Source organism: Canis lupus, chromosome 3 (assembly GCF_048164855.1).
Source record: "Canis lupus baileyi chromosome 3, mCanLup2.hap1, whole genome shotgun sequence".
Classification (NCBI taxonomy): domain Eukaryota; kingdom Metazoa; phylum Chordata; class Mammalia; order Carnivora; family Canidae; genus Canis; species Canis lupus.
In genome coordinates this window covers 56,115,698-56,126,267 of record NC_132840.1, presented here as the reverse complement: position 1 = coordinate 56,126,267, position 10,570 = coordinate 56,115,698, and the positions used below count along the sequence as shown (strand labels likewise).

The following is a 10,570-nucleotide window of genomic DNA, read 5'->3' as shown; positions in this document are numbered from 1 at the left end:
TGGGTCAGCCCGATGGCAGATGAACCGCTTCGCCGGGGAGGTCCGCAGGCGGCAGCGGCCCCGCGCGGCCAGTCCCGGCACCGCAGCGGCCCGGCCTCCGCCGCGCTGCGGCCCCGGCGGTCCGACTCGGGAGGGGACCTTGCTGGAGCGAGGCCGGGAGAGCGCAGGCGGCAGCCGCGGGGCTGCCCCTGTTTTTTCCCGGAGCGCGCCCGAGGCGCTGCGCTTGTGCATGCAATCAGCCTCGGTTTCCAAGAGCCTGGACTTCCGTGGGTAGATAGCTCTTATAGGCAATAGAGCAAGCAACAGACAAGAGCCCGGATAGCTCAGTCGGTAGAGCATCAGACTTTTAATCTGAGGGTCCAGGGTTCAAGTCCCTGTTCGGGCGTTTGTTTTTTCTCCCCCTCTCAAGGAGCATAGATCTCTTCTTGAATATCTATATTCTTTTTTTTTTTTTTTTAATATCTATATTCTTTTAAACAAAACCAAGGGGAAAATAAATAAATAAATAATTAAATAATAAATAAACAAAACCAAGGGGAAAAGGATCGTGAAAGTGCTGTTACATAACTTTATTTTTTTGTTACATGACTTTAAAAAAGAGATATGATAGTAACCCCGTCAAGGACTTTAGTTTTCAAAAAGTAGAACGAATGACCGTGGAGGGAAAGTAGAGCTCTTTTATGATAATTTAAACGCGCTAGTAGGCACAATACAAAGTAGAAAGAATCACGTGAGATTAATTTTTTGAGATTAATTTTAATAACAATTTCTTTAACCCAATGAAATCTTATCATCCTAACACGTGATCACTATTTTTAAATTATGAATGGATCTTAACAACCTTTTCAGTAAGCCCCGTGTCTTCTGAGGATGGTGCGGATTTTAAACGTCACAGCGCATCTCAATTTGTATTTCAGGTGCTGCGTAGAGGTGTCCACTGCTTCCGGCAGGCATATTATTTTCTTCTTTTGTCTCCTATGAATGGCAGGATGGGAGGGGAGGGAGCCGCGCAGACCAAGAACTTCAGTAATATGTGCACTCCCAGAAGCAGCTTTCCTGAAGTTGGTTCCATGGTGTAATGGTTAGCACTCTGGACTCTGAATCCAGCGATCCGAGTTCAAATCTCGGTGGAACCTTGCATTTTAGCCTCTACCCAGTACCCACTGGGCTCTGTTATGTATCAGCCTTTTTTGTCTCTACTGGGTACCCTCTGGACTCTCTTACGTATCAGATTCGTACGTGAGCAGCTTTTGTCACCCGAGTCTGAGAAGGTCAGCAAACGAAGGTGCTGTCTTTTGAGCTTTCCGGACCTGGGCACTGGAGCCCAGACACCGTCAGAACACTCGGTCAGCACTTACAAAATTAGCAGATCGTTCTAGTTTGGGGAGAGAAGGATGCTTTTTGAGGATGCATCATACAGCGGAAGTGCCTTATGCAGAATGGAAGGTCACTTTGGCAGCTCCCACCGCGTCCTGGCTGGCACCTACTAGGCCGACCAGAATGCCAGAGAGGAGAGGATGGTGAGTCCTCGTAAAAACAAGGAGCTTACATCCCCCGAAGGAGAGGGTCTTAGGAGTTCTGGGGTGCCCAGGCCACCAGAAAAACTCCATCTTGGCAGCGGTGGGATTCGAACCCACGCCTCCGAAGAGACTGGAGCCTAAATCCAGCGCCTTAGACCGCTCGGCCACGCTACCTGCGTGGAAGAGAGTCCTCCCCGTAGTCCTCCTAAGAGACTAGAGGGGCGAGACGGGCTCGCGATACTTGTGCCTGCGGGTCAGCCGGCCTTCTTTAGAAGCCGCAGAGTGGTGAACAGCGGGCGGCGAAGCCGACGGAGCGGAGGAAGCAGAGACACACCGGTATTTACAACCGAACGAGTTTATTTCCACGGGGGGGGGGGGGGCGTATCTGGGAGTGGGGTGCGCCGGGGCTGGAAGCATCCCCCAAGAGGGCAGCCGGAGCTCTGGGCTCGCTCGCTGCAATTCGGTTATGCTCTCTCCCTGTCTCTTCCACCTGTGCGCGCCCGCAAGCCCGCGCGCCTGCTTTGGGCCCGCTGCCGCTCGGGAGCAGGCCTGCGACGTCCCAACCACGCGCTCTCGGCACGCCCCGCCCAATTCCCTCGCACCCCTCTCCCTCCCCGCCCCTGCGCCCGTGCTAGTACCCGTAAGCCGTCAGACGCCGCCGCCCGCCAGGTGGCTCTGTGGCGCAATGGATAGCGCATTGGACTTCTAGTGACGAAAGAGCGATTCAAAGGTTGTGGGTTCGAATCCCACCAGAGTCGATTTTATTTCAATTTTTTTTTTAATCCCCCTTCCTCTTTATCCGGCTCTTCCTTAAAGGCTCCCATCCCTTCTCCCCTACCCTATTTCAGTGTTTTCCACCTGGTGTCAGCTCCAACCTCAGTCTCCGCTCTGCTCTCTTCTTTACTTACCTGTCTGCCCCGGGGCTTGGGCCATGGAGAGCAGGACTGGGGGGGGGGGGGGGGAAGGGAGGGCGGGAGACAGAAGGAAAGGGAGACAGAAGTGGGCGTGGACGCCGACATAAAGGCAGGCCCCTGGCTCGGGGATACACGGGGATTTAATAACCACTTTATTCCATGCACTAGGGACTCGGGAAGGGGCTGGGGCTGGGCCGGGGGCAGAGAGGGTACAATCCTAGACGCAAGGGGGACAGGGAAAAGGGACAGGAACCAGGGAAATATATATTTATATAGATACTCTAATATAGACCACATCTCACCCGCGCGCTGCGCCCGCGCGCCCCTCCGCCCTCCCCAACACCTGCTCGCCCCGACGCCCGGGTCCCTCTGCTGCCCTCGGGCTGGAGTCTCTACCTCACCCCCAGCCCCCGCCCCCACCCCACCCCCCCAAGCTCAGGGCCAAGGTCTCCAGAAAGCGGGTGGCGGGGGCGGCGGGGCCTTGGGCGCCCCGTCTTGTCTGTGCGGCGGCGGCGGCGGCAGCAGTCCGGTGAGGGGCGCCGGCACGCCGGGATCCCCGGCGCGGGGCGAGCAGGGGGACGGGGACCAGGCGCAGCGCGGGCTACGGGGGCCCTGGTGCACTGGGGGGCGCTGGTGCAGCGCGGGGCCGGGCGCCGGGGCGGCGGGGTCCAGCGGAGGGCGAGGCGCTTGGGGCCTCGGATCTACCGGCTCCGGCCGGGGCGGCTTGGGGCGCAGGTAGCCGTGCAGCGCGGAGAAGAGCTGGGCGCGGGCGGCCGGGCTGGCGTCGTGCGCGAAGGCCGCCAGGCGAAGCAGGCACTCGCGGAAGCCGGACAAGTAGCAGCTGGCGAGCGCCTCGGCGTCCTGAGCTGGGGACCGGGGAACCCCTGGAGCCGCGGCGGCGGGTGCGGCCGGCGGGAGGACCGGCGGGCAGGGCGGGGGCCCCGCAGGGGTGAGGGGAGGGGCGGGGCGCAGAGATACCGAGGCCCGACAGCCGCACAGACAGAGACAGGAAGCCAGATGGACGGACAGAGGGAGCAAAATGAGGGAGACACAGAGACAGACACGCGCGGGCGTTATTAACCTCGCCTCGGAGCAGACCTACCACTCCCCAAGCCCCCCCGTCCATCGCACGGTCCGCCCCAGCTACCCCGGCCCGGGCCTCCGGGACCCCCCCGCCCGCCCTCCGCGGCGCCACCCCCCCGCGCTGTACCCGGGGGCTCCACCCGGCTCGGCTCCCTCAAGTAGCCCACGGCGAACTCCAGTATCTCTGCTTTCTCCAGCTTCGGGTTGCGGAGGTTCTACAGACGGGAGGGGGGTTGGGCGCAGAGACAGAAAGGGGTGGGGAGAGAGGGGGGAAGTGGCAGGGGGAAGAAGGGAGGGGGGGATGCGGGAGCTGGGGGTGCCCCCCGATCGCGTGCGCGCGCTGCGCACGGAGCGCGCCACCAAACGCGGAGTTGGCGATGACCAAGAATGGTCCTGGGAAAACCTGGAGACCACACCGTCCAACCCGAGGGGATGAAACCAGACCCCACAGTGTGAGGAGGGGGGTTTGAAAACCGGCAACCCCCGGGCCTGAAGTTAACCACCCTGCAGGCCGTTCTGAGGGGGGCGCGGGGAAGAGGAGGAGGGAGCATTTACAGACCCAGACGTGGGAACGCTGACCGACCCTGGGAGTGAAATTTACAGAGCCCCGTGTGAAACTTACAGACCCGAGGGGCGGCCCTGACGATCGCGTTCTGAGGGCGACAGGGGGCTCTGGGATGGGATTCCAAGGGCGGGACTCGGGTCAGGATGCCTGGGGGCCTGGGTCGCCAATGCAGCATGTGTCCCCCACCCCCGTAGGAAAGCCATGGGACGCGAGGACCCGGGTGCTGGGGGCCGTCCGGGGCCGGCAGAAGGACTGACCTGGTCCCGGGTCCGCTCCAGCAGCAGCAGCCTCAGCTCTTCCAGGCTGCGGTTGATGCGGTCCCGGCGCCGCTTCTCCACCAGCGGCTTCAGCATCTGCGACCAGCAGGAAAGGAAGAGCGGGCCGACCGGACCGGGGCTCAGCGCGGCCGCGCCGGCCTTCGGGTCCCGCGGCTGGGATAGTCCCGCCTCCGCCCCCACCGGAGCCTAAGGCCGGGCCCCTCGGGGATCCCTCTCCGCTCCCCCTCCCGACGCCCCTAGGGTCAATCAATGCCTGTAGCTCGCCTCCTCTTTCCCGGGTCTCGTCTCGTCCTCCCTCCTCCCCTCTCTGTGTCTCTCCTTCTCTTTTCTCTCTACGTCTCCGCCTGGTGCAGTCTCTGTCTCAGTGGAGAACTTTGGGGGCCCCTCTTTGCGCCCAGACACGTGGGCCGCAAGGTGCGGGCTCTGAGTTGGCGGCCCTGAGTGTAGAAAGGGGGATAACCAGCGCAACTGCGCCTCCTATTCCCCCTCTAACGCATCTATGCAGTCACCTTTCTCCACTGGTTCTAAAATCTTCCGCCAGGTTTCAGGCCTCTGGAACCAGTGCCTTCGGGCCTTGTCTATAAGGCTGCCCTGGGCCAACTCTGGGCACGCGTGGAGCAAGTGCCTACCCCCTCGGCTTTTTGTTGCCATCCATCTCTGTGCTCCCCTGGCTTATTGAACTCTGACTCCGGCCCCTCCCACACCCTCCAAGCCGCAAGGTGCCAAACCCCATTACCCAAACCCAAGACCTCTACTTCTGCACCCCAGCAGCTCCTGCTCTGACCTGACCCCTTCATCAGACGTCGAAGCCTCCTTCCCAGCTCTTTGCTCCTTGGGTCCCCCCACGCATCTCTCCCCTCTTCCAACTCAGCGCCCTCTCCGGGGTCTCAGGGACGCTGTCCCCTGACCAGACCAGGGGCCTCTGCTCCCTCCTCTCCCGCCTCTCACCTTGGGGCCGTCCCTATTCTCCGCTCGATCCCGAGTGACCATCGCTCCTCCGGACACTGGTGTGGACCGAGCCCCTGCCCGCCTTGTGCCTTATATCTCGCCGGCCCCTGGGTTGGGGGGGGGGGGGGGGGTTGGTCCCGGACCCGCCCCTTTCGGCACCGAATCCCGCCCGGCGCTACCCCGGGCACGAGGCTCCCGGAAAGGGGAGGAGCGCAAGGGAGAGGAGAAGGCGTGGAACTGCCTGGGAGTGTGGGAAATGAGAGGCCAGTGGAGCACCGGCCGGTTTGAGGCCCTTATGGCTGTATAATGAGGCGGAACCCAGCTGAAGGGAGGAGGTTATTAGGGAGAGAGGGAGTTGAAGTGATTTGGGACAGGACTTAGGAATGTTCAGAGTCCACCCCCCTCCACTACCACCTCCACCACCACCACCAGTCGCAGCTTTCTTAGGAGCTCACGGTTCCCCCCACCGACTCTGAAATAAAAGTTAGCACCCCTCAGCCTCCCAGTCTGGATCATATGCACCTTTCCCCAAAATTCACCTCCTAATTGGGTAAGGGTGTCATCTGAATGTGCTGGGTGAAATCTAATTCAACTGAGGCTCTGTCTGTCCGGAGGTGAACAAGCCCATTGGCTCCATCTAAGTGAATCTTCTTCTATTCCCCCAACACTGCGCGCACTGGTCTAGGCTGGGGTGGTTCATACTGACATATGCACCAGATGCCCAGCTTAGCTCTCCAGGATCTAGTGGAAAAGACGATGTGACATCAAGTCGCCAGTATAGAAGCAGAGTGAATTAGGTGCTGGGGAAAGGGTCATACTGACGGGTGGCTGCACGGGGGAGTAGGGGGACGGGCCCTCAGGGAAGAGGAAGCAAGGCTTTGAAGCCTGGGCAGGACGTGGGGACATCTCCCCACGTAGAAGTATTTGGTTTTTTTTGGTTGTTGTTGTTGTTGTTGTTGTTGATTGAAGTATTTGATTCAAAACTAATTCTAGAAGATTCAGGCCAATGGCTTCCAGGACACCTGACACCAGTAGAGCTCCGGCAACTTGCTCCTGGGGACCCCTCCCGCCCACAGTGGGGCAAGGGGCCGGCAGTCTTCCTAAAGGGACAAGAAAGAGATACGAAAAATGATCAACACCCACCTCAAGCCAAGAACATGACCCTCTGCAGAATGATGCGTGAACACCTGGAGGCTTCAGAATAAAGTATGAGTAGATAAAATCAGAGATTTCACGGAACAACCAGACTGCCCGGGACAAGGACACAGGGAGACAAGTTTGCAGACTGCGATGGAAGATAAGCTGCCGAGTCCCAGCTGATGAGGCCCTCAGAGCCCTCCCAGGGCCTCTCCACACCTTGAGGAGATTTTTGTTGTGGTGGTGGTTGTGGTTGTTTTCACGGAGCCCTCCTTGCCAAAGCCTGAGCCTGGAGAGACATAGACTTTGGGGTGGGTGCTCCCATTTGGGATCAGGGCCGCCAGCACATCCCACCTCCCCCTACCTGAGCCAAATGGGAGCGCAGATGTGTGGCCCCAACAGCCCCCCGGCCCCCCTCCTTGGGAACCTGCGCTCGGGCTGAGTTTTTCTCACCTGCACGCGAGGCTTGGGGCCCCGGGCTGTTCGCACCCGGGTGTGGGGCCGCCCCTGGCCATATGGGGCGACTTTATGGCCGGGTGGCCGGATCCGGGCGGGAGGAAGGATGGCCTGGCGCTCCACCCACGTCAGCTCCTGGGAGCACTCCTTTGCTGAGCCCTGGGCCTATACCTTCTGCTGGACCAGTGTCCTCAAGCTCAGGTAGGGCCACCAAGAAGACAGTTACTACTTGCATTGGTGGTTCAGTGGTAGAATTCTCGCCTGCCACGCGGGAGGCCCGGGTTCGATTCCCGGCCAATGCACTGACTTACTCCTTTTCCACCCCCCCCCCTTGCCCCCAAATGGGAGAAGTCTGATGAAGTGTCAGAGAAGCATCTCCGTCCAACATTCGTAGCAAATATTAATCCTCAACTTTTTTACCCTGTGGCAGAGTTGGAGGCTCTGGATCCAGATGCGGATTCCCACATGCTCCCACTCCTGTCCTCCCACCCAGGGTTGCTCCTGCTGCCTTCCACACCCTTCCCTCTACGCCTCACCCCCCCACCCATCCTCCCGTCCCTGAACCTCCGCAGGCTTGACCCTGAGAAAGGCCACGCAGCTCGGATCCCTACCCCGGGGGGCCTCCCACCCTCCGCGGGGGCGGGGCGGGGCCCTCCTGGCCATTTCTCCTCCTCGCTCCGTCTATCCTAGTTACTATCCTCTCCGAAGCGCGCCTGCTTTTTCTAATCCGCGGGTCGCGGCCTTCCTGTGCGCCCGGCCGCCCCTGGGCGTCTCGGCAACGTCCGCGCGGCCGGGCTGGCGGTGCACCTGCGCGCGCTCGCCTCTAGCTCCCTCTCCCGCCCGCGCCACTCGGCTCCCGCGCGCCCCGGTCGCTCGCTGATCTCTCGTCGTCTCTCCGGGTCTCTGTCGCCTTCCGACACTCTGCGCTCCCACGCTCCTGCCAGGCCCCCTGGGAGGCTCGCTCACACCTCCTGGCCCCCGCCACCTCCCCGCCCGCCCCTTCCCGGCCGCTTTGATCCCGCACGCGTCGGGCAGGCGGGCGGCCGGGTCGCCCCCGCCAGCTGCCGCGGCCACTTGTGAGCGGGTAATGGGGGCGGGAGCGACCCCCAACCCCCCCCCCCACACACACACACACACACACCGCGGCTTGCCGCGCTGCTGCCCGCTGGGCTCCTGCGGCCCGGAGCTCTGGTTCGCTGAGACGGGGTCTCTCCCTGGAGCTCGCCCTGGGCCTGCTCCGTCTCTGGTTTCTGCCTTCTGTCTCTTGCAGCCTGTTTCCTGGGGGTTTCCTATCTCTGGGTTGTGTCCGTTACCAGGGAATCCTCTCTTCACTGCTGGCAAGGCGAGAGTGACTTCCAGAAGGAAACTGGGCAACAATCTGGGCATCCGTCTGTCCTATTACTCACTCACTGAGGGTGCACTGGCTCAGGGCTCTCCTGAAGCTACACGATGGGGGGAGAGGAGACCAGAAAGTAACTAAGGAAGCAGAAAATCATATAACATGGTTATAAGGTTGAGGGAGAGAGGTGGTACAACCAGACAGGGCAGTGGCTTGAGAGCACAGTGCTATGTTATTCCGGGTGGCCAGAGGTAGCTTCAATGAAGTGGTGCTATTTCAGCCCAGCCCAGCCCAGGCAGACGAAAGAAACAGATGACAGGTACAGCAAGTGCAAAGGCTCTGAGGCAGGAATGGACTTTGCTGGTGGGAGCTAGAGAGTGAGTGCTGGTGAGAACCAATGTCCTTGAGACGGAAGATTTGGAGTGCTGCAGAGATAAAAGGGAGAGGCAGGCATGTCCTCATCACACAGGGCTTTGCAAGCTCAGCAAGGACTTTGGATTGTACTCTTATGTGCAATGGGAAGCAAGCAGAGGGTTTTAATCCGTGAGGTCATGTTCACTGGCTTCTGTTTAAATGACTGCTTTGGTTGCTATGTGAAGAATGGAAGCAGAGAGAGCATTTGGGTTGCTGGAGCAGCATTCTAGGCAAGACATGGGTGGTGGCCTGTGAGGCAGAAACAGTGGAGACAGAAGTGAATGGGTTTCTTCTCCGTTTTTGGCTTAAGTAACTGGCTGGATGATGGTGATGCCTTTTACTGAGTTGGGAAACGCCAGGAATGTGGAGCTATGGGAAAATTTTGGAGAGAGGGACCAAACATTACACTTCAGCTTTAGGCAGGGTAGTTGAAATCCCCTTGGTTATCCAAGTAGGCCAGGGATATATAAATTTGGGGGTCAGAGCTGGAGGGTAAATGTGGGGCAGTCCCTGGGAGATAGGTGGCTTTAATGCTATGAGACAAAGGCACCCAGGGAGAGATGGTGGAGAGAAGAGAGGGGCTGAGCAAGGAGCGCTGTCCCCCCCACCTCCCCAACACTTAGAGGCCAGGCTGAGGAGGAGAAATTGGCAAAGGAATCCAGAATGACCAGGAAGGTAGCAGAAAAGCCAGAGGAGTTCAGGCTTCAAAAAGGGAGCCAGTGTCCCTGGGACAAGCATTCGGGAAACCAGGAACAGCAAGTATATGAAGGAGGGAGGCACCAGTTCTAGCTAAGCGGCTGGGGGGTCAAGTCAGGACAAGAGAGCTAAGTGAGCATCAGTTTAGCATCTTGGACATCATGGATGACCTGGGAGGAGAGGTGACTGGGTGCAGTCCCACCAGAATGGGTTGACAGAGGAATGACAGTGAAGGCATGCAGACAGCAGCTGTAGATATCTCCAGCAAGTTCTGCCACAAATGGTGAGCAGAACAGTGTGTGGTGGGGAGGGGTACTGGCCATCCGGGAGGCTAAAGGAGGGGGGTGGGGAGGGGGGCAGGGGCAGGGCAGTAGACTGCAGGGCCAGAAATCAGCCTCAGGTAGTAGGAAGACTCCTCACCCACAGGGAGATGAGGGGAGATAGAGGGTGTGGATCAGTTGGGGTGCAGGAAATGATGAGACAGTTTCTTCTGGTTGCTCTCATGTCCTCAAAGAAGAGTCCAGCTCACTGCAGGTCGTTTGAGGAGAAGGAAGGTGTGAAACGATCATTTTGGAGAGAAGGAAAAGCCTTGGAGGCTAGAAGAGTAGGATTTCTAGGCAGGTTGAGAATCCATCTAGATGTGGGATCAAAAGTTTCAAGTGCAGAGGCCAATTCACCATGAAGCTAATTAAGTTTATGCTTCAGGAACCACCCCCGCCACCCCCCACCCCCCATCCCCACCTCAGGCTTCCCCAGGCTCCTGGGAGGGCCCTAGCAGATGCATTCATGTGGCCATGTGCTTCTGTAAAATTTGCAAAAGTAAGAGTTTTTAACTGTAAATGGTAAAGACTGCTGTCTCTCCACTCTGCTTGCCTGTCACTCCCTCCCTCTGTGGCTATTCTGGGATCCAGCTATGGGACAGGTGAGTCAGAGAGATATACAATTTACTGTGTTGTGGGATATGTTAAGTGGGTCCATGTAGAGTGGGTTAGGAACGGCTTCCAGAAAGCTCCCACCACCTGTGTTCATCACCAGGCCCTGGTGATGTGCTGTGAAGGTGCAAAGCCAGAGGGCACACATGATATGCATGTATCCAGTGGCTCTTGTCACCTGAAGTACATGGACAGTGGAGGAGAAGCAAGACTTGAAATTGAACCAGTAGCTAGTCTGAGGAAGGTATGATAGCAATGTGCAGGCGGCTCACTAACACAAATAAGTTG

General features: G+C 58.8%; 1 protein-coding gene and 5 non-coding genes across 10 annotated transcripts; 4 read left to right on the top strand and 2 right to left on the bottom strand.

Annotated features, from left to right (window-relative positions):
* Positions 1-312: 312 nt before the first annotated feature.
* TRNAK-UUU (transfer RNA lysine (anticodon UUU)) lies at positions 313-385 on the top strand. The gene has a single exon. It is a non-coding gene; the product is annotated as a tRNA-Lys (tRNA).
* A 679-nt stretch (positions 386-1,064) lies between these two features.
* On the top strand, positions 1,065-1,136 carry TRNAQ-CUG (transfer RNA glutamine (anticodon CUG)). The gene has a single exon. It is a non-coding gene; the product is annotated as a tRNA-Gln (tRNA).
* Positions 1,137-1,612: 476 nt separating this feature from the next.
* On the bottom strand, positions 1,613-1,694 carry TRNAL-UAG (transfer RNA leucine (anticodon UAG)). The gene has a single exon. It is a non-coding gene; the product is annotated as a tRNA-Leu (tRNA).
* Positions 1,695-2,191: 497 nt separating this feature from the next.
* TRNAR-UCU (transfer RNA arginine (anticodon UCU)) lies at positions 2,192-2,278 on the top strand. Its single transcript is given in 2 exon segments — positions 2,192-2,228; positions 2,243-2,278. It is a non-coding gene; the product is annotated as a tRNA-Arg (tRNA).
* Positions 2,279-2,869: 591 nt separating this feature from the next.
* Positions 2,870-8,310, bottom strand: HES7 (hes family bHLH transcription factor 7). Of its 5 annotated transcripts, none has more exons than XM_072821242.1 (6): positions 8,043-8,310; positions 5,848-6,408; positions 5,309-5,415; positions 4,340-4,435; positions 3,645-3,732; positions 2,870-3,318 (listed from the first exon to the last, which is right to left on the bottom strand). In XM_072821242.1, the coding sequence occupies exons 3-6, from the start codon at positions 5,348-5,350 to the stop codon at positions 2,870-2,872; spliced, it is 675 nt and encodes a 224-aa protein (XP_072677343.1). In that variant the 5' UTR covers positions 5,351-5,415; positions 5,848-6,408; positions 8,043-8,310. The 5 variants fall into 5 exon arrangements, with proteins under 5 accessions (XP_072677343.1, XP_072677342.1, XP_072677345.1 ...); XM_072821241.1 differs by lacking the exon at positions 8,043-8,310 and adding an exon at positions 6,899-7,691; XM_072821244.1 differs by lacking the exon at positions 8,043-8,310 and adding an exon at positions 7,513-7,691 and having other exon boundaries at positions 5,848-6,049.
* Positions 7,133-7,203, top strand: TRNAG-GCC (transfer RNA glycine (anticodon GCC)). The gene has a single exon. It is a non-coding gene; the product is annotated as a tRNA-Gly (tRNA).
* Positions 8,311-10,570: the final 2,260 nt, after the last annotated feature.